Below are 23558 nucleotides of genomic sequence, written 5' to 3' on the forward strand. Positions count from 1 at the left end.
GGTGGTTGTTTTGGTGTTGGGGTTTTTGGAGTGTGTTGAAACAGACCTGTCTGATGCTGTCAGAGATTTTAGTTTTGCAGAGGTCTTTCAAGGAAGACTGAACCAATGGCTCAGTTGGTCAGAGCATGGTGCTCATAATGCCAGGGTTGAGGCACTAATCCCATATGGGCCATGAGCTCAATGATCCCCATGTGTTCCTTGCAACCCAGAATATTCTGTGACTCCCACTGCTTCATGTAAAAGCAGAAATTCTAATGGTTTATATCAAGCTTTTTGCACAACACTGAGAGGACAGATTATTAGAACTGTGTTGTGCCTTTGTATCCTTCAGTACCTTTCTGGAGGCATACATAAAATTCTTTAGATTGGAAAAGAGCTTCAAGATCATTGAGTCCAACCTCTAAGCCAGCACTTCTAAGTCCAGTACTAAACCATGTCCCCAGGTGCCACATTCACATGACTTAAATCACTCCAGGGATGGTGACTCCACCGCTTTCCTGGTCAGTCTGTCCAATACCTGACAGCCCTTTCAGTGAAGACATTTTCCTGATATCCAATCTAAACTCCCTTGGTGCCACTTGAGGCCATTTTCTCAAGGCCTCTTTTTAGGGAGTTGTAGAGAGTGAGAATGTCCCCTCTGAGCCTCCTTTTTTCCCAACTAAACCCCCCCCCCCCCCAGCCCCCTCAGCTCATCCTCATCAGATTTGTGCTCCAGACCCTGCCCCAGCTCCATTCCTTCCTGTGAAGCCTCTGCAGTACTGCCAAGTCTTTATTGTGTCATTCTGTAGAATCACCTGGTAGGTTTTAGGAAGGCTTGGTGTGCTCTTTGTAAGGAGTCTGTAGGTATCTGTGTAGCTGGCTTGAGACCCCTTTGGCTTGGGGCAGACAAAAGATGACAAACCAGCTCAAAAGCAGAAAGATCTCAGAACACTGACGATATAATTAAAATTTTAAGCATAGCCTTGTGTTTGAATGAGCTTATATGAATGTACACAAACTGGAGGACCATACAAAACAATCACTTTCTTGAGAACAGCTGGTGAATTTAATAGCTCCTATAGGGTGTGTGTTCAGAAATAAAACTGAACTTACTTCATGAAAATAATGTCTAATTTAGATAAATTGAGAGCCTTTCAGGGTGATGTTACTAGCAGGGCAACAAACACATGCAATCTCAAACAAAATCCTCCATATGAAATCAGGGAGAGGAAAAGAAGGCTGGGTGTTACTGGGAGGCTGTGGCATAGAGTTGAGATGGATATTGTTCCCTGGATATTTGCAAATAATTGTTTCTGTTGAACACCAGCTTTAAACATTTTCAGTTTCTTATTTTTAAACTGTAAGCCACAGGCTATATGCATTGAAGTGGGGTATATTAATTCAGTGCTTTTTTGCTTTTTGAATTTCCTCAGCTGTAATTGGCTTGTATAATAGCTGTCATAGGAAATATTAGACAATTTTTGCAGGTGGTCAGTAACAACTGTGTTTGGTATTTGACTTCTTATTTTCCCAAAGGTTTAAAATATGAGAGATGGAGATTAAACACACTGTTGGTAAAAACAAATTATATAGTTGTAACCAATTTCAAAAAGGAAATTGTCAAACCAAGTGTGTGTGTGTGGTTGGATCTTTTAGTTGGCTCAAAAATATTTTGAAAGTAATTAATGAAATATATTAATTAGATTTCTCAATTGCAATATGTGCTCTTATAGTTAGTTTTCAAAATAATATCATTCAAGCTCTCCCCTCAATGTATTTAACTTAAAAAATACAATTTCTGTTCAGCTAAACAGGGCTGGGGTTGTCTCTTGACACAACTCACCAGAGTGTGTGTTTCAATTTTGGGGTGCCTCTACTGCCCAATTTTAACTGACAGAATTTTGAGGAATTCCCAGAGCTGTTCAGAGGAGCATATCCTCAGGAACTTGAGCAATAATTTTTTTTCTATTTTTGGTTTCTTTTGGCTCAACAGTTATTTCAGTGTTCAATATTGAAGAAGCACTATCCATTTTAGAACATAACAAGAAATTAATGGATCAATGTAGAGCTTTTGTTCTCTGTAATCCCTGGAGCTCTGATTAAGGTGATCTTTGTGATGCGTAATAATTATTATTACTACTCTATTAGCTATTCAAAGTCAGTGTTTCAGGTTGTTTCAGATAGGGAAACCACTGATACTGTAAATAAAAACATAGTTATTTATCTAATAATTTACAAAAGGTACAAATTCTGTTTCCCTTAACACAGGAGAGGCAGCAGGGAACACTTTGCTTGTAACTGAGTTTCTTTTCAACCTGAATGTGACTCCAAAAAATAGTTCTCTGGGGCCTTTTCTCAGGGTAGCATGTAGGGTGTTTCTGTCACCTCTTTTTACCCAAGTGTATGGATATTTGCATCCACTTTAGCTAGGTCTGTCTGCCTGGAGCTCTTGGCTTTTTGATCCAAGATGTAGCTTGATTGTCTCGTTTTCTCTGGAAGCCAGATTTTTTTTCCCTTCAATGTATTTTTGTTGTCTCAACCTTGTTTTCCTGCAGTAATCATGTCCTAATTTTTATTTGTAAGTATACCAGCAGTATTGAGCTGATGGTTGAAAAATCTTTTATATGACTTGGTAAATCTCTGACTAATGTCCAGAAAAGATTGTGCATCAATAAAAGTAGTCTGATGGGTCAATAGAACTTTGTCAAAACCTTCTCAATCTTTACTCAAAAGGCATATTAGAGACAAGGCTTTAATTCACTTAGGAATGAGATTCTCAGATTGAATGATAGGACTTTACTAAAGGGCTGGAGGAGTCACTGTTTCCACTGTCTGACGTCTATTTGTCATGAAGGGCTCTCAGTGTCGATTTGTTTTGTATTTTGTCTCTTTAGCCACATTGGAATTTGGAACTTGCCAGGCTTGTCTGGAGTGCCCTTTGTTGAAAAGCAGGTACTTTAGCATAGTTTTACTAGTTTAATGCAATTCATTGTGTTGGCAACATCTTTTTTGTATTTAGACTAGTGAGGAAAAATACCAGAATGACTTATTCATATTATATATTTCATAGTGATGAAACCCTATACCCTAATTTTATAAACATGTTTTACTTTTTTTTTCCATCACTGTCTTGTGTGACTCTATATGAAGGGTGTGCTATAGAAACTGTCATTTTTAGGTTTCCAGAACAACCAGTTTCCTGGTCCTGGACTAGGAGAAGAACCCTGGTGCAGTAAGAGACAGGTTACAATGGGTTGTTTGCAGTGAGTTCTCATGGAACAGGCTTGCCATCATTGCATTGGTACATACTTTCTTTGGATGCAGATGATGTGGTAGAGTCCCTTTCTCCCATGGCAGGGATGGAGAGTGACTCTCCATAAAGTTACCCAGATGAGTAACTTTAGCTCACTGTGGTTACTCAAAAACTCTTTTTGGGTTATTTCAAGCTGATGTGATAGAAAAGCACAACTGCCTTGGTGCCAGGATCTGATGTACTTTAGCCTTTTTACAGGCTAAAGAGGAAGCAAATAAAGGTGAGCGTGGACAGGATTTCACAGGTGAAACTGAAGTGGATGTTTTATTAGCATCTTCCAGTTGTTTATTTGGGTTGCTGGGACTCTCACAAGTCATTTTCTTGTCAAGAAAGCAGTCCAGCTTTAAAAGACTTGAGTGACTAATAGTGTCAATATAGTGTTTTGTGTGTGAACATTTTATATGTATTAATATTAGGAAGAAATTCTTCCCTGTGGGGGTGGTGTGGAACTGGCATAGGTTGTCCAGAGAAGCTGTAGCTGCCCCAGCTCAGGAAGTGTTCAGGGTGAGATTGGATGGGGTTGGAGCAGCCTGGCTTGGTGGAAGTTGTCCCTGCCCATAGCACAGGAGTTGTAACAAGATGATCTTTCAGGCCCCTTCCAACCCAAAGTAGTCTATGATTTCTTCTACTATTCAAGCTGGAAGAAAAGTCCCACTAATGAATTAGACTCTGAAGAGAGAGGCTCTTGAGGTTAGGAGTGGGATTGCAGGAGGGACAGAGAAGGAATCATATGGAGAGTTACTCTTAGAATCTATTAGCTGCTGGAAGGGCCAGCAGGAAGCATTTGTGAAGGTTTTTCCTTATCTGTGTGTGTAGTAGAGGAAGAAAAGGATTCTCTGCCTGGTTGTACTCTGACTCTGTTCACAGGGAGCTTCTGTGGAAATTCCTGTTTAGCCACACAGTGAATGAACAAATCATGCAGAATCTCTTGTGGGAAGGATACTTGGGGTGTGTTTACTGAGGGTCATGGACAGGACAAGGACTGAGTTTTGTGCTTGTGGGTTTGCACATCTAAAAGGCTGTTTTCTCATATATGATTCTGGTTGCAGTTAAGGTGTGTGAGTTGTTTTGGAAATTCATACTAAAATCTTATGTGTAATAAAATGCAGTTACAGTGGGCTGAATATTCTCAAGTAGAGCAAAGGTGTAATGGCAGGTTTTTTTTGGTTTTACCTAGAATTTCTAGCATACTTGAAAGCGTAAATATAAGCTTGTTCCTCTTGGTAAATACTTGAAAAGAAGTAGAAATTCCAGTAAATGCATATATGAATCACAGACTTTTTCTTGAGTGTCACTGTTATTCCTTTATCATATTTACATTTTCACATCTTTTTTATAGGCAATTGCTGGTTACTTTGATGTATTTTTTGAGAAGAACTGCCACAACAAGGTGAGTATTTGGGATTATGCATTTTAAAAATGTCTTTGAGAGATGAGGATTTTATTTTGTGTCAAGGTGTTTGGCAGTGAGTCGATTTGGCTGTAGCAAAGATTTCGTGTGCTTTTGTTTGGTAATTGATTGGTGTGGTGTGATATGAAAAATATTATTTTTAATCAAACTCTTGAACTCTCCCATTGCAGGTCTTGTTTTCAACTGGTCCCCAGTGTACCAAAACACACTGGAAACAGACGATTTTTCTCCTGGAAAAGCCAATTCCTGTAGAAGCAGGTATATTTAAATTCAGTTGGGGTGCAACAATGGTTGTGTTACCATTAAATCTAGATATAAAATACTTCAAAAATTACATAAATGTCAAAAAGAACTAGTAAATAAATCTTTCAGCTGCTGTTGAAGGAATTTTTTTGTCTCATCAAACCAGGGAAGTATCTGTGTACAAAATTCTGTTTAAAATTACACATAAAGGTATGCATAAGTACCGTGTGAGTGGGCATATACCTTACACTTGTATAGCTGCATATAGGAATTTTGGTGAGAAAAGTTCTGTATCAAAGCATTTCTGATACAAGAAAATATAAGAACCAGAACACTCCTGTTGACATTCTCTTAATTTTGACATTACTAATATTCTGAAGTATCAAATTTGTCAAGTGATTGCGCAGGATTCCTTGTAGCCCTCCTGAACTGTCCTGTATTTAAAGGGATCATGAATATGTGCATAGGTTATATCTGCTACAGTGCGGTTACAAGTACTGTAATAAGTTTCACCTGGAATTTGATGCAAGTAGAAGGGTTTTCGTTGTCATTAGGGTTAAGCAAATTTCAGATGATAAACTGTTGAGGTGAGGTTTTGAAGACTATAAAGTGATGCTTATTAGTGGCTTAATTAGTTCTATTCTTGAAGTCTTGAAAGCACATTTTGTACAAGTAGTCAAATATTCCTTGCTTTACAGACACAAGTATATCCATGATCCTCATAGAATGGTCATGCAAGAGGATGGACATGAAACAGTTCTTAACCTCTTACGCCTGTAGAACTTTCTTTCAGACTCTCACAGACTTTTTACAATCCAAGGAAATGAAGCAGTTATATTTTTATGTTGTTATTTTATTTGTATCCATTTGGCCACCAGATATTTACTCCCCAATGCTGAACGCGCACCCACTGATGAATCAGTTGTCTTTGAGAGCCCCTTTTCTTTACAGACTAGCAGGACCAAAGGAGGAGCCTCAGAATGGGGCTCATTTCTGCTGGTCAGTTAATAAACTCATGGTTAATGTGTGGCCCTGACTGGAACAGTTTGTAAATAGATCAGACATATTGGGGGTAAAGCACAGAAAAAGTTGTGTGGATGCTTCTGCACTCAACTGAACTGCTTTTACAGTTGCCTCTTCCAGCTACCAGGCATGGCAACTTTTTACCAGGAGCTTCTTTCCTAGAGGCACTGAGGTTTGTGATATCTGACAAATCACTTCTGTCTTTCATGCTTTGACTTTTTATTCTTAAACAATTTTTATTTGCACTTTCCTAAGTCCTTTCACTTCTTGTGGTGCACCTATGCTTTGGTGCATTCGTACTTGGCTTATGTTCTCTTCAGATTCTCTTTCTAGACAAGGCTGACTAAGATCTCCTTGCTGCTGCTCATTAAATCTCAATGTCATAGAGTGAATTTTTAAAAAGGGCAATGACATTTATTAAAATATGCACATTATTTCATATTACAGAGATCATCTGACATTTTTCAACTGTGTGAAATTACTGGGAGGTGTGCCCCAGCCTAGAGTTCTGGTCTAGGTGTGGTGACTTTCTGAAGGCAACTGCAGAAATGATGTGCTCTGGTTGTATGAACACAACCAACTTGACCTTCAAGATCACTTGAGCTGTAACTCCTTCCTTCCTTTTTACTAGCTTGTATTATTTAACATTATTCCCATAACAAATCTTGTTACAGCTATGTTTCTCTTTCTTTCTGCCTGTCTCCTTCTCTTTTTAATTATTTGAGTTCCCCTTTCCCATTCTTTTGCCAATTCACTCTGGTTTTATATCTTATATGAAATTACCACTTAAATCTAGGATTGTCTGCCTTTTGCTTCTAGTGATCAAGAAGATTGAGAGAAACTCTTGATGTAATTTCCTTTCCTTTTGTACTCCCAGTCTTAATTTCTGTGGGATATTTGTTGGTCATTGATGACATAAGCTCATCAAGCAGAAGTTGTTTCCTGATACTTGTATAGGAATGTATGTTAATTTACATGATTTTTCTGGAAAAACCATTCCCCATCTTGATCTCTTGACTTTGATCCTTTTCTTTCATTGTTCCAGAAATCTGTCTCTCCAAGACATGTTGTTATAAGTACAGATTTCCCTATCTTCCTTTTTTATATTCTTCTCTTTGTCTAAATAGTGACTTGAATATTCATCTTGATAATTTGTGGTTTGCCAAATTTTATTGTTTCTTCAGTCTTTCCATTTTCTCAACTAAACAAACTGGTCAAGCTCATTTTGCAGTCTGTTTCAACATGCACTTCCAGCTGTTTCTCTTGTCCCACTTGTTAATGAATTAGCACTTCTTGTTACCACTTCCATTCAGCCTGGCATGTTGAACCGCGCTCCACTCTGACTGCAATGAGCTTTTCGGGAAGCCTTGTCTTCAGAAGGGCTTTCCTCAATGCAAGTGAACTGGAGGCAAAAGTAACTGTATTAGATTAAACATATTTGCATCATTTGAAACCTTTCCATCCATCTCTGTGTTTACTGGTATTCAACAGGTCTCTGTATAAATTCTTAGATTCAGAAATACATTACGGCAATTGGAGAAACATCAAAGAAGATGCACTTTTGACTAAATATATTCATAGAATCATTAAGGTTGGAAAAGACCTTCAGGATCATTGAGTCAAGTCATTAACCCAGCACTTCCAAGGACACCACTAAATCATGTCACTGGGTGACATCCACAGTACCCTGGGCAGTCTGTTCCAGTACTTTACAACCCTTTCCATGAGGAAGATTTTCCTAATGTCCAATCTAAACCTCCCCTGGTGCAACTTGAAGCTCTTTCCTCTTGTCCTGTTGCTCATTACCTGGGAGAAGACCAACTCCCACCTGGCTACAAGCTCCTTGCAGGGAGTTGTAGAGAGCCAGAAGGCTGTAGAGAGCCCTGAGCCTTCTTTTCTTTAGGCTGGGCCCCCGCAAGCTCCCTCAGCCACTTCTCATCAGACTTGTGCTCCAAAACCTGCCCCAGCTCAATTCCCTTCTCTGGACACACTCCAGCACCTCAAAGTCTTTCTTGCAGTGAGAGGCCAAAACCTGACCCCACGATTCAAGGTGGGGCCTCAGCAGTGCCCAGAACAGGGGGACGGTCACTGCCCTGGTCCTGCTGTCCACACTACTGCTGACACAGGCCAGAATGCCATTGGTCAAGACAAACTCTTCTTTTTTCTAGTAAATGTTGGAAAATAAACAGAAATAATGCAGTTTGAGTCTTACAATATTATCTGACCAGTGTTACCATGATGGCATTCACTTGTAGCTTTTTAATAGGTTGTGAAAGAAGAATTTGCTAGTGGAAAACACATTTTAAATGTTTTCATGTTTTGAAAGCATCTTTCAGACAGGCAGTGGCTGTTTTACCCCAGTGAAGAAAAATGGTTCCCTCAGATTTTTAGTTCTGAGTAAAATAATAAAGCTAACGAAAAGTCCCTTATCAGATGCTTTATAGCTTTTGGGGCCATATCTGGAGTGGTTATAAAGCACTGATTGTATTTGATTTTGCTCTGTAAAAGAGGTTGAGCTTTCAGATATCCAAACCTGCTGGGTATTTAACTGGAAAATGCTCCTTTATGCCATGGCAAAATTGTTTTGTTCTGCAGTGTGAACTAGCTAATTTTCTCAGCTGTTTCATGCCAGGGTATTTGTTGTAAAAATAGATCTATTTTCTCAGCCATAAAAAGGACTGAATGTTTTGATCTATTCTAATGATAGCAGAATCAAGCAGTTACAAGCCAAAGGATGGGTCTTAGAGCTCATCCTGCCTCCTTTGCTGGTCCTGCTGCAGCCTGCACTCTATGTACAGTGTTTGTACATCTCTGGGATGAAGTGGGAGAGGTTAATTCTGGGTCCAAAGGTCTGGACAGTGAGGCAAAAAAATCTACACCTAATTAATACTGATTATTTGCTGCTGAGTTTCAGCTTGATACCTGTGGTAGGTAGCTTTGTATATAATGGATATATGCAAATTGATATATTTAATGGCCAGTTTCTGTTCACTTCATTTAGATATAATGTGTGAGTGGGGGATAACCTCTTACTACTCATGTGTTCTGAAAAACCAGTTTTCTTCTTCATGGACTGTGACAAGAGTCTTGAAACTGATTTTCAGTCAAGTAAAACAAAATAGCATCAGCATGCTGGATATGCTTTAACTGTTTAGCAAGCAATTAAAATTAAAGAAACTGGAGAAAGAAGCAATATATCCTGGGTTTTCTCAGACAAAACAGTGATGTATTGTAGACTCCCTACAGAGTACAAACCTTCTCTTAGAGCCCTTTTAATAGCTTGAACATGTCTTTATTTTGAAGACTGAAATTGAGATGCCAAAGCAGTATCTTTTTCTCCTTCATGGTCCAAAAATGAGTCTCTTCCTTTTGTTGTTGTTGAAATACTCCAGCTAAGCAAACAAAAAATTACATCATTCTCATTTGGTTGTCTCAAGAATTTACTAAATAAATCAAATGCTTACAAAAATTATTTTCAAGGGCCCATGGAATCTTTTCAGTAACAATGCATTAAGTTAAAACCCAGCTCTGTATGCAGGCAAATTCTATTAGCAATAAAACAGCCTATTGTCAACATTGTGTGCTCTTGCTACTGCCTTGCAGTGAAAATAAAACCTTGATTTGTTTTTCTGTGGTGTTAAAGGGGATATAGGACAACAAAGCTGGAGCGAAACTCACATGACTAAGCTCCTGTAAAATTCTTGATTATCTTTAGCTCCCTAGTCTATGTAATTGGAAAGCTGTTTGTAAGTTTACAAACTGAAAGAATGTTGATTTGTCTACTTAGACAGCACTATTAAAAGTAGGAAAACAACACTGGCACGATTAATCTGTCTGAACGTTTTCATCCTATACTGAAATACTTCAATTTTGTGCATCCCAGTTGGATAATTTGGCTCCTAATTGAGATTTTAGTGTCTGTTTTGCCTGTCTACAGCTGCAGCATGGTGTCTATAGAAATCTGTCTCATTTATTTACAAGTAGCACCTCCAAAAATGATGCTGGCTTTTTAAATCTAGTAAATTTTAAAACCTGAATTTTGAGGTCACACTAAGACTGGCAAGTCTTATGTTGTATTTATCAAAATCTCCATTTTAAAATTATCATGCTGACTTTTCAGGAACAGTTTTAGGTGTGTGTTTCAGGGCACTAAATTGAGAGTATCTCTTTTCATGGCTGTTCTGTCTCACGGAAAGATAATAGAAATCCATATTTAGACAGGAAAACTTGGATGGACTGATGACACAGATGTGCTATTCTGGATGCCTCCCTTTGCAAGTTCTTTAGCTGCAAGGGAATATGGTTCAAACAACAACAACCGTCTGGTTTTCTCAGAATTCTGTCACACTGCTGAGAGAAAGCTTGGGACAAGGCTATACAGTTTAGAATCTCCACTATAAAAAGTGGTGAATTAAGCTAGTTCTAGGTGAGTGAGTTTGGCCACCGCAGCTCTACATTGTGGAGGGCCTGGCTTTCATCATTCCCTGTGGCAGCTCTTTGTGATGCCTGAGCTATCTGGGAATCTCTGTAGTGCACACATGTTACCTTAAGCAGCCACACAAGCCTGGCTTGACTTGCTCAGCTGGCAGTGCAGACTTCTTTGCAGCAGCCTCGTTCCTGGGTTGTCTTGAGCAGTTGAAAAGTATCAATATGGTATAAAAAATCCTCAGAGAATATACTCAGAGCATGCATGGAGAAGACAGACCCTCAGGATAGTTTCAGCAGAGGGTGAACAGCGATGCAACAGAAGGAGTTGGCAAACAGTTGATTAGAGTAGCCAGCCCAGAAGAAGGGTATCACAGGTCAGATGGATGATACCAAAAGGCAGTGGCTGCTGCTCAGAACAGAAACTGTTTGTTGTATCATACTGGATTGGAGAGTCAGTAGGAGAAGTGGCCAGAGGGGAAGGTGGCAGTCTGTGCACAGCTGCAGGTGCCTGCAGTTTAAGAGGATGAATCGGAAGATCAAGGATAAGTTCCTGAGTTTAAGGGAAATGCTCTTGGTCCCACCACAAACTCTTTCAGTCTTTCCTTGTTTTCCATTGTCAGAAGATAGGTGGTATATGGAAACCATTTTCTACCCATAGTAATGCTTTTGATACTTCCTGTTTTTCCTGTTGCATGGTAGAAGTCAGTGTTCCATTAGATAGAGGGTGCAGTTATTTAAACTAGATCATGTTTAAATTGTCAGCTTCCAGCAAGGATAACTTTGCTGTGTAGAGCGGTATCAAATTGTGCTGGTTTGTGACTGGGAAGGCACAAATCCCCCCCCAGTGGTTCTTTAAGTGTAGGGGATTTGTAAATGTACTTTTCACCAGCAGTGCAGTAGTTAAAGTGTGTTTAGCCCAAAGCTCACTGCAGTTTTCTAGCAGCTCTCTGAAACAATTCCAGTAAGCTCTTTCATAAGATTCTTAAATTTTAATGGTGTTCAGAATAAATAATGGTCTGAGTTCTGTGTTCTTACTTGTCCCACTGTTAGCTTCATAAAACTCTTCCAGGGAAAGAAAAGAAGGAAACCTGAAAGACCTTGATTGCTGGTTGCCTTTGGTAACTCTTTTGAGTCTTTTTTGGGATCAAAGAGGGAGGAGACACCAAGTTGTATTGAAAGGCAGCGTAGTTCTTCACATTACAAGCTCATTGCCATGCGTCATTCCAAGCTTTAAGTGGATGTTATGGATATGCATGCAAGGGACTGTGTAGAATCTTTGGTTTTGATCAAATCTTTTATAGACTGAAAACCCATGATTTATTGGGCCTGAACACTCTGGATCTCTGCACTGAGAGATACCATGGCTCACAGACTGCAGGCTGGCCCCATGTGTGATTGTATAGCACAGGCATAAATGACAGATGCAATTGCTTATAGTTTTACTGGTGGTAAAAGTCAGAATCAAAAGAAACTGGTTCAAGTGTCCAGAGCACAGGTGCAATCAGACATGCATTATGTGACAGGGAGTCAGGATGGACATAGGGATGTCTTTTTTCCTGTACTAGCCAAGCTTACACAGCACTTTTCCTGAATTCTTCTGCTTTTTCCATTTTGGGGAAAATTTAAAGACTCCCTGGGGGATAATAAAAATGCAGGGAAGGGATGGTAATGGATTCAGTTTTGTCCTAATCAAACTGCAGTGGCACTGTGTGGTTTACTTGCATTCAGCTGAATGTGATAAGAGCAAGGTGATGCAGCTGAGTCCCAGAGACAGCTTCCTTTAGGCAGTTCCTAGGACAGAGAATGGGGGAAAACATCAGTCATTTTCTATCTATATGACATTGATTAATTGTTCAGAATTGCCTTTCAGTTACTGCTGTTGTTTGCTTCAGCGCTCGGAAAAGGCTGCTCAGAAAAGCACATTTAATGTGGCTGCAGCATAAGGAATAGCTGGGGAAAATGAATGGATTGCTTTGTTTCATTAACTGTCTTTACAAACCGAATCTAAAGGTTCTGTTCTCTGAAGTCAGCTATTTATGAAATTATATTTAAGTTTTTGCTTCATTTTTATTGTTTTGTATTAATGTTTTAAATTGGAAGATTGAAGTGTGGATCAATTGAAATCATGGAATTTTAGTTTACAGAGGCTCTTTAGTCTTACTGAATTGTAATCACAGGATGTTAAAATAAATAAAATAGGTCATTTTGTAGCAGTTTTGAAAATCTGTGTGTTCAAATCAGGTTAAATTTCCTAGCTGGAGTGAGACTATAATACCTTTTTTTCTTTATCTTGTCCTTCTCTCCGGCAAACCTGTCTCTGTTTAAATAATCTGTTTTCACAATTCTCTGCAAGTTGCATTGTGTTATGTCAGTCTTTTGATTTCTAATAACAAAGTTGCACAGGGGTTGTAGCAGAATCTCCAGCTAACTGTTACATGATGAAAAACAACCCAAAATTTTTTCTTCTGATCTTTGGTACTACAATTATTCTTGTAGATAAGCCTTCTTTGATATTTGTACTGCAACCTTTAACAAAATGTCCTGCATTTATAATTTATAACTTGGACTTTCTATCAGTTTACTGTTTGTGAATGCAACTGAGAATTGTGCCAAATGGAGACCTCCAAAATGCTTCCTGAATTTGAAACCAGCTTCGTTTTGAAATTGCTATTTGTTTTCTTTTTTGCAATAAGAAAGCGTTTTAACAGGATATTAACAGTGGCTTTTAAAATCACGGTAAGTAATGAGCAGCTGGAAAATACCTTGGATCCAGTGAGATAGAAAAGCAGCAGCAGTGGATGTTGCTGATGTGAGTGATGAAGGTGAATGAGGCAAGGGAGGTCTGATGGAAGAGTAGCAGGGAACTTCCTGCTGTAGATTGGGATCATAGCCTGCTGTAATGTGCTCAGCAGAATCCTCTGTGAGGATGTAGCTCTTCCAGGTTAAAAATGGTGGGATGAGGTGGCTCAGCAGTGGATTTCCTAAATGTACACATTTACAAATGTGTGTGTTTATATTTTGTGGGTTGCATATTCCTAATTTACAAATGTTCCTTAAATGAAAGGTCTTAGTAAGGACTGAAAAGAAATTGAGATTAGGTTTTTTCCTTCTGTGTAAAAGCATTTGCTCTGGGTGTAACTGAAGGACATACCTATCAAATGTTATGGCACTGACACTTTGTAAAACAAAATCTGCAATTAATAATATATATACTTGAAATGCCACAGAGATTTCTGTGATAGTTTCCTGTCAGATTAAAAAAATACCCAGTCAGAATTTAAATGAAATGCAGTGCAAACACAGAGCACATGGCCCATACAGCAGGGAGGGAATATGCTTTAGTGACTTCATCATTTTAGTCCAAGATGGTGAATATATCCAAGGGTTAGAGTGGTTTTCCCCAACCTCAAGTGAAATATTTGGCATTATCAGTAATTTGGGTGGATCTCTGAGAAGTGAAGCATCAGCCACAACTTGGCATGTCTCCAGGTTTAACTGCAGTTGTTTGACTTAGGTTTGTTGTCAAGAGCTTTGAAAACTTAAACTTCTGTAGACTTTTAAAATTCTGATTAATTTGGAACAGCTTCACATTCAATACTGTGACCAGAGAAATTCCTTCTTGTTTTTTCAGGAGAGGCCCTGAGAGGAAAGATCACAGTCCGCAAAAACAGAAAGGATCCGCGGTCCCTCTTCATCACCCTCTCAGTGAAGGACACCCAGCAGATGTACAGCCTTCAGTGAAGCTCTGTCCATGTCTGAGAGGGGCTTAATTCAAATGCTGCATTTGACTGCTGATAACTGTTCTGGAATATCCAAAAATGGTAAACTCTTGGGTTTATGTGTTTGTGTGCTCACACAAGAATATGGAAAAATTACCTAGAGCTGAGATTTATGACTAAATCAGATCCTGATGCTTCACATGGTGTAAGGAAAGCAAGAAAGACTGGTTTGGGTTACTTGAGACTTTCTAGATGAGAAAAAATGAGCCTGAAGTCTTGCTGTAAGGAACAATAAATATGATATCTCAATAATGTTTTATTCTTCCACTGGCAAAATCATTGTATAGTATTTTTTTGTGAAAGAAGGAGCTAAGTCATGTGTCAGTGCACCTCAACAGTAGCTGGAAAATCCCAATGGGAATAATTTTTGAATTCCAACTGCAAGATTGTGGCAACAGAATATTTTTACTACACTTCTGCAGTTTAAAAGTTGTACTCATTTCAGTTACATTTGTCTAAATAAATGAACCCAGTGTGATATATAATGCAATTGCTGCATTCCTTCTGTGTAATTGGAAATTCTGTCTAACCTGTAATGGCTCATTTATTTATGCCTACAGTTTTTTCTCTACTAACCTATTGGGGCATAGGTGGATGAAAGTGTGTATATTAGCAGCTTTAGGAAAAACACAAGTAACAAAAAGCAATTGCTGGAAGGGTGGGTTTGGTTTGGCTTCTTACAGAAACACTGGACACTCAAGGGAGGGGGGTGTGCATGTAGGTATTCATTTTAATTCCCTTTAGGCTCCTTAAATGTCCTGATTAGCATATGGATGTTCAGGAGCTCAGCTCACATAAAAGGAATGCTCAGGTACTGATTTTAGATCCCTCCATTTATGCAAATGAGACTGCACACAGTTCTTAAATTCTATCTATTTTCAGAATAGGCTTTACTATAAAAAACTTCATTAAAAATGAGACGATTGCACACACAGAAAAAGTCAAAGATGCAAATTTTATTTCCCAGTAATATCTGAGAAATGGGAATGCTCTACAGTGATAAACATGTGTGAGTCTCGGTGAGCTGCTAACACTTGTCTAGCTTGGTGACATATCCATTTTGGTCTTGTTCAAGGCCCCTCCAATCTGAATTTTTTTATACTTCTGCAGATTCTGTGTATGTGTAAATATTGCTGTAGAAGGCAAGAAGAGAAGAAAAAAGAATGCAGAGTGACAGCAGTCCAAAGCCCAGTGGAGAGTTTGTGTAGCTTTGGGTTGCAGGGCTAAAAGTTAAAAGAAGCTTGAAAATGTGTAAATGCTATTTTAAAATAAATAAATAAATAAATCCCCCCAAAAACCAACTCTGCCAAGAACTGAGGATTTGGTATCATCTAGCCAGAAGGAAAATGTTCTGAAAATATTTCCATTAATGTAAAGCCTGAGGAGGTCATTTAATAAAGGCACTGGATTTTCAAAGAACTTCAAATATACAAGTGGACATTGATCTGATGGTGACTGTCTCACAGCATCCTGTGGAAATAACCCATCAATTATAGAATGCTTTTTTCAGTCTAGCAGTTGAATAATACAAAATTCATCTGACAGCACAATGAGTTATTTACATTTCCTAATTGTAAATCTAAGAATTAAATATTGTAGGAAACAGGATCAATAAATACTCACTTAAAGGGATTCTAATGATTGAATCTTAGGCAGAAAAGTGGAAAGTAACTATTTGGAGTAGAAATGGCCTTGGATTTGTCCAGTGAGAGATAATAATCCTTCATACAAATGTGATCCTTTATTCTATGGCACATGGTCAATGTGGCCAAAGATGCAAATAATTTGTAGCTGAATTAAAAACAAATAAGTAAATAAATAAAATAGTGTGGAAATGGCTGGCATTCTGCATAGTTCATGGAAACATTTCTTTCTCCTGGTGGTAGGAACAACTTGTTCATAAGTCATTGGTGTATCAAAATTTTAAGTATTTTTTAACAATTGGGGTAGTCACAATTTCAGACCTAAATTTATTACTTCAGTGTGGGCTCCTGTACTGAGAACAGAAAGAAAAAAGTAAGTTGTGGAGAGTCTGAATTTCACTTACCATCTGACAGCATTTGCCTGTTATACCAGCTCATCTAAATTTACCTCACAGAATTTATTTCTTTAGCAAAACATCTAATGTGACAAAATCTTTTTTTTTCTCTACTAAGCAGTATCAAAATTATATATCCTATGGGTTAGATCTCTGTAACTTTGAAATTCAAATGAGGCATTTATTTACCTGCCTCTCTTAGAGCTCTGTTTTCTTCTGTTCTTCCCTCCCCTTCCCTGGTGCTGCTGTGGACAGATGCAGAAGCAAACCCCACTGGTGGCTGCTGCCCTCCACTGCTCATTCTTCACCTCATGATTCTTGCCTGACTTGATCCACTTAAGCTATTTGCTGCTGGCTCCTTTCCAGAGCATCTCTTGTCTCTGGCCTTTGGGTTTTTCCTGCCCTGGGGTTTTTTGTTGGTTTTCATTTTGTTTGAACTTCTAACATGCCCTGACAGCATTCTCCTATTTCTGATGACCAGATCTGTCCCATCGTATGGTGCTCCTCTTCTCCCTGATCCTCTCATTTGAAATGTTAAATGTGCAGCTGATTCTTGGGAGGTGCAACAACCCCTGTACAAATCTAATCTTTGCTTCAGCAACCAGTGCTGCTCAGAGCATGCTTGATTTGCAGGCACAGCAGAAAGGGCATGCAGATGCAATAAGACAGATACAGACAAAGGGTTGTCACAGGCTTTGAAATGTATGAATAAGTTGTTGCTAATGGAGAACTGCCAAAGCACATTAAAAAAATCTGATTGGGTCTGTGACGCATATCTAGGAGGATATAAAGAAAAAATAAATACTGTTGGTAATTTCAGCTCATTTGTCAGATGCGTGAAGAAATACAAGATGGAATTATGATACCTTCCTTAATGTATAGTTTCATGCATAAACAAAGCCTTTTCTTTGACATCAGAAAATTTAGGACCCTTAATTCACTTTATAAATTCATTTTGTAAAACTTGCACTCGGCAAAGGGCAGATTAATACATGAGGGTAAAGGCATGTCTGTTTTCCAAGAGGATAAAATTTGCCTGACCCAAATTGCAGGTGGCAACTACAGATTTAATGGCAAAGTGTCTTCATTTGCAAAACCGGGAAACCTGTGTTGTAGGTATTAGGAGTGTCATGTAAGTTTGTATTTGGGAGTGGGTTTTGGGCATTCAGGGTGGTTTTATTTGGAAAATATGTTTTTGCCATACTTAGTTATGAAGTCCAGCACTTCTGAAGAATATTGCATGGACAGAAGTTTTTAATGTTTAATCCCATAGTTAATGTTTTTCTCAAGGAGTGTTCTTTACCGGTAGTTCTCAATCTCTATTAATGCTGAAGCAATTTGCATTATACTTAGCCCAAAGTCAGAGGAGCTAAGATGGACCATGATTCCTAAAAGTTCTTTTAATATTCAGATAAAACCTGAAGGTTGGTCTGCCTTCTACTTGCAAATTTGTACCTGAAGTCTGTGTACTTGAAGATAAATAACCCACCTGAAAATTATATGGATGCTCACAGCTCTACTTCTTATTTAGATTTTAATGGTATGTTAGTTCTTGGGGTTTTCGTAATCTTGTCTTCTGCAGTACTTTTATATGTTTTGCTAAGCTGTAAAATTATCTTGCTGCTTCTACCCACCAGAGAGCAGCTAAGCAAGACTGACAAACTTGGAAGCTTCTGGTCCTTGGTTACTGAATGACTCTTCAGTGAGCACCATGCTGGGGTCCTCTTAACAGGATTTCTGTGTGTACACCTCAGTTTGACCTTCTAAATTCTGTCCTGTGGGTTGTGCTGTAATGAGACAGATCCAACTTCTGTGATCCAGAGAATAGCAAAGCCTCAATTTCAAATAAAGCTCTACAGAGGATTCAGACAGCTGGTTTGGGAGATATAGCTTCTAACTAAAAATGTAGGCTGCTAGCGAGGTTTGAAGAGTTTTATTTCAAGGATGTTTCTCTGCTCTCTGTTTAATAGTGCCTGAAGTTCCCAGGAGTAATGACTCTTAGCTTTTTCTGTCCCTGGTTGAAATTATCTGAAGGAAAAATTATAGAAGTGTGTCTTCCCTGAGGTTTGTGGAATGACACAGCCCAGCTATGGCTGGCTGCAAGATGTAGGAGGGGGAGTTGGAAGATTAAGGGTTGAAAGTAAAGGCTTGTGTGAAGACTAAAGTGATGATTTTATTTTTAGAAACCAGGTTTAGAAGTACAATTTGCTACTGATTTTACTGCATAGTAACAGCATTTAGGAGTTTTCAAAGGCAACCAAAAATAATGTATACATCTGAATACACAAACTTTGAAAGGAATGGCAAAGACATTTTACGTTATTTTGTTTATTCAGGCATTGACAGATGTTGAAGCTGGTGAAGTAGTGACATCTAATTAAAAGACAAATACCTTATTACATGGAAAGAGAAATTAGAGAGAAAATCTGGCATTTAATGTTACGAGCACTGCAGACAAATATGCAGAAATACTTACGTGGTTAAATAGATGTAGAAACATCCAGTTTGAATTGCTTTTATATAACTGGACAAAAACCTGAAGATGGTTCAGTCCTCCCAGTTTAGTAATAAAATTTAAACACATTCTGTTTGATACAATTTTTGACCTTACCTTAAATTCATAGGTTGATAATTAACTTCACAGGGAAAAGTGGTATTGGTAAATACTAATTTAATGATATTGTTGAGCAGCAAAAAGAGAAGGAGAAGCCTTCCTACTGGTGAGGTACCATGCACAGAGGAATTATTAATAGGATATTTTAAAAGCTCATGCTTTTTCAGCACCTGAATGTAATGTGTAAATGTCTGTTCCCTGGTGCCTACCAATTGGCTCAGAATTTTTACCTGCTTTGCTATTTCCCATATATCAAAATAGAAACAAACTTCATTTCTATCCCTTTCTGAATGGCAAGGGTGTTACTGGGTTTCTTTGAATTACTGATTTCTTCAGGTTCCAGAGCTCTCTAAACTCCTCCATGGTAAATGAAAAGACCTCACTCGTCCCATGGAAAAACTCTACCATGAAACAATCAATTTCTGGATTTATAACATTTCTCTTGCTGTTCCTCTAACAATTAACCAAAGTAAAATAAAAGACTCTTAATGACAGTGATAACAAATTAAAGAGGAATAAAGCTTACTCAACATGTTAATTCTATTTTCCACTTGGGTACTACTCAAAACATCAGTGCAAATAGAGTGAGAGCAAATATGTCCCCTGGAAAGCAAACTGGCTGAAGTTAGCCTTTCACAAGTAAGAACTACTACCCAAATAAAATTACTCTCCTTGGATTCAACTGGCAGATGCTAAAATAATCCCCCTTCACATGGTGATTTGAGAAGCTTTTCAAATTATTTTGTTTTCTTCCAAGGAAAAACAGGTGAAACAGGATACCCATTTTTTCAGGGTTTTTATTCTTACCTTTCTGGCATCTTGATACATGATCCCTTCCTATACAAAAGAAGGAGCAAATTTTTCGAAAGTGGCTGGCATTAACTGAGAGATCACATCTGCACCCAGAGTAATGTGCAATGAGGAACAAGGTGTGTGATTCAAGTGCTTAGAGGATACCCACATCTGGGAAGTCACCACTGGTGAAAACCCATCTAGTGGATATAATGCCAGTGCTGCTGGAATATAACCTGTGCCAGGTGTGCTCCTCTTGGGATCACTGCACCTGGCTCAATTGGCTTACCACTTGAGCAGGTGGTATTCATAGACTAGAATTAAAAACCAACAAATAAATAAACAAAAATCTGTAAAATTCACATTGTTCATTGCTCTGGTTTGAAAGCAAAACCAGTAAGAGACTCCAAGTCAGAAAAACAATTTATTAGGAAAAGGGAAAAAAGAAAACAAAATACATGCAGTAATGCAAAAGAAAAACCACTGACAGAGTCAGAATACTACCTGACACCCCTTTGGCCAGCGTGTTGGTAGCAGTCCAAATTGGAATGGCTGCAGTCCTCCTGGAGTGGCAGATGTGGTTCTGTCGGAGCAGTATTCCTGTAGAAGGGTGTAATCTTCCTTTGAAGATCCAGTGGAAAAACCCAGCTGTTCCTCTTGGAAAAGGCTGAGTCTGGTGTCCCAAAAACTCAAGATTATATCCAGGTAGGAATGCTTGGCTCCTCCCTCAGGGTGGAGCGTCTCACAATGGGATGCTGCAACTTTTATCAGTCAAGCAGTGACGTTCAGTAGGCCATTAACAGCAGATGTCTCCCTGGAGGGAGGATTGGTTTGTGGAAGAGATAAAGAAAACTGTCAAATTAAGAGACGATAACTGCCACACCTCTAACAGGTGGCAATTGAATACATCTTGCCTTGCAATCTGGGACATTAATCCAGTATTGTCCAAACAAATTAATACATATTGGCTTCACTCCTTAGAACCATCACTCTCTGTTTGCAGTACTTTTCATCATAAAGTCAATCTTGCTAAGAATTTTAGCTTTTGCTTCTATTTCCCTGAGTGTTGCAGACTGCATGGATGCAAGAAAGAGCTCTAGGGTGGCAGGAGGAAAAGTGACCGGTGGGAGACACACCAGGAGACCAAAGGTCCTGGGAAGCCCTTGAAGGAGTGTTGATCCACTTTGGGTAACGATGGTTTAAGTAATTGAGCCTGAAATACAAGTAGAATTCAGTAAGTAGAACTGAATTTTGATTTAACCTTCTGATGGGTTATGCAAAGAGAGGAGCACTGAAAAGGGGGAATTTCTTAATAGTATTGACTCCTGTCACAGCACTGGACATTCTTGGAACAAAGGCTACTCAGCTGGAAAATTGGATATGAGGAGGAGGCCCTCTCTGTGACTCAGATGTTAAACTGTGCTGTACTGCTTGCTTGCTTGGGAATTAATACAAAGCCTAGCACTGAGGAGAAAAAGCAGTGCAGAGTTAAGTTTCTTGCTTCATACTACTACATGCACTGATGTTAATTTTGGGAGCGTTGTGCCTTTAGAACAGTCACAGTCCTTGTGTTTGTGGAGACCCCAAAATGGATTTGGCTTAGAGAATAATAGATAATATGTGGTGTCCCCAGAGGTAGAAATAGTGCTGTTAATATTGGTTTGCAGTCACTTTGACCTCCTTTAGGGTGCCAGGTGACAATAACCTGGACTGAGCAGCCTATTGGGGACAGGTATCCCCAATTTTTCTAACTTCTCACCTGGAACAAACCAACGCCCTTTGCAAATGACAGCAAACCACAGCAGGGAACACACTGTCAGCTGAGGAAAATTGAAGGAGAGTGTCTTTGGTTAACCAAGGCCATTTAATGTTGTCAAGAAACATTGTCAGAGGATACTGAGGTATGACAAGCTCCTTCTTTAATTGTCAAGCTATTCACCTCTGATCAAAATTTTCTGAAGTGACTAGGGATTTTAATTTTCTTCTTTGTTTTTTTAATTGCTCTGATGAAACTGAGATTTATACTTTTACAGAAGTTTGCCTTTCAGAATGGCTCCTCAAAAACATGAAGACAACCTCCTTTGTAGTGCCTTAAATGAAAGATAAGATTGTTTCCTCTAAAACAGACTTCCTGAATGTCATTTCTTCAGATGTCATGCTTTTTCTCATCTTCCTACGTTAAAAAAAGCCCCACAAGCAGATGATGTGGTATGAGAGCAGGAGTAAATACTCCATCCTTCATGGCTTTCAGATTGCCTTTTAATCCATTGTTTTGGTCAATTTTGAAGTAAAACCTAAATGCAACATCTGCCTAAGGAATACACCATGGAGTTAGGGTTGTGGCTGAGCCCAGCCCTTAATTAAATTTTGTGGTTTTTGCATGGAACTATTTTTCTGAATCAGATGTTTCATGCCTGATTTATTCATCCATGTGACAGTTAATTACTTTTGAAGTAATTGAGACATTATTGAAGGAAGTGGGTAAGAGAGCTGTCAGCAGGAAAACCTCCACAAAATCAATATTATAACATCATCTGGCACAGGCTGTCCAGAGAAGCTGAGGATGCCCCATCCCTGGAAGTGTCCAAGGCCAGGCTGGATGGAGCTTGGAGCAACTTGGGATAGTGGAAGGTATCTCTGGCAGAGGGCTAGGAACACGATCAGCTTAAGAGTCCATTCCACACCAAACAATCCTATGATTCTGTGATCCTCTAGTCTGCTTTTGTAGTTGCTATCTGAAAACTTTGCTTCAGTCAGTGGAATAAGCAGGAAAAGGCTGAGCTGTTACCCCAGGCCCACCATTTTTCTGCTCACATGGATTTATTCCCAGCAAGAAATTTTCATTATGGTCTACAGAGTTGAGAAAGACTTTCAAAGAACTTAGAAGGGATTTCATTAGGTTTTTGATAAAATGCTACTCTTTGATATGCCTGGACATGGTTGCTTTTCCCGAGTTCTGTCATTGCTCCTCTTCAACCACTCTGTGCTTGAATGTTTTTAATAAATTCCTGTGTTTGTACCTCATGTTAGAGCACTGAGAGCAAAATGGAGTCATTCCCATTAGTCAGAATGCCCAGTTATATTACCAATAAACCTTGTTTTCAGGAGATCATTGCCAATCAATTTGCTCTTCAGCATATTCTGATGTTGCTGGCTGTATTTTTAAAATGCTGAAGTGTACTGATCCTTTGGAAGAGGACAAATACTTACTTTCAAATCTCCTTCCCCATCTGCATTCACTGTTTGATATGTGCAGCTGTTGTTATTTGGGGAGGAGGGGAAGTGTTCAAGCATCAAACTTTGATTTGTTTGATGTGTGTTATGCACTAAGCAGCACTTCAGCAGTCTCTTTGGAAAGATGGTGTGGTAAAGAACCAGAGAGGCTGAGGCACTGAGTAGATCTAGCATGTGCTTTTTTGCATAAAATATTTTAAATACAGAGTCTCTTTCCAGAGTGCCTCACCTCTACCTGTCTTCCATAAGGAATAAAATCTTAGATGAGATTAGCCAAGTGTAATTTACTATTTCTGTAGAGATGAAGCTGAATGAAGGAGAGGAATGCATAATCCTCGCTGATAACAAGAGTGTAGGTGACAGGAAAAGTTAGTAAAATGCAGTAAAATACCTACCTGCAACTTGGTAAAGTAATTACCTCAACCTAGAGAAGCATGTGGTTTAAGAAAACATCAGATGCTATTACATTTTCCTGTGCTTCACAGACACCTCTGCAGGTCATATTTCTCTTTCCTCCTCACTCCCTGCAGCCTGTTGCAGCTCATACTATGAAGCTATTCCTCATGCTCAGTAGCATGGAAATAGAAGGGAGAGAGATGAGCTGTCACCTGGAGGATTTTGCAGGGGGTGACGCATGGATCTGATTAAGGGCTGGGGAGAGATGGTGCAGGTGATGTTTCATCTTTCTGCAGTACATTCCAGGG

General features: G+C 38.9%; 1 protein-coding gene across 2 annotated transcripts in view; it reads left to right on the top strand.

Annotated features, from left to right (window-relative positions):
• The window catches only part of PRMT3 (protein arginine methyltransferase 3), a 54410-nt gene extending 39744 nt beyond the window's left edge, over window positions 1–14666 (top strand). The window contains exons 13-16 of one of the 2 annotated variants that reach the window (XR_011000254.1): window positions 4632–4682; window positions 4874–4961; window positions 13091–13400; window positions 14029–14666. Coding sequence is in view for 1 of the 2 variants with exons in the window: in XM_068194176.1 (XP_068050277.1) it covers window positions 4632–4682; window positions 4874–4961; window positions 14029–14138 (249 nt within the window). In the remaining variant the exon portion in view is untranslated. The remainder of the gene's footprint in view (window positions 1–4631; window positions 4683–4873; window positions 4962–13090; window positions 13401–14028) is intronic. The other variant, XM_068194176.1, reaches the window with a different exon arrangement.
• The last annotated feature ends 8892 nt before the right edge of the window (window positions 14667–23558 follow it).

This window comes from Anomalospiza imberbis, chromosome 6, assembly GCF_031753505.1.
Source record: "Anomalospiza imberbis isolate Cuckoo-Finch-1a 21T00152 chromosome 6, ASM3175350v1, whole genome shotgun sequence".
Classification (NCBI taxonomy): domain Eukaryota; kingdom Metazoa; phylum Chordata; class Aves; order Passeriformes; family Viduidae; genus Anomalospiza; species Anomalospiza imberbis.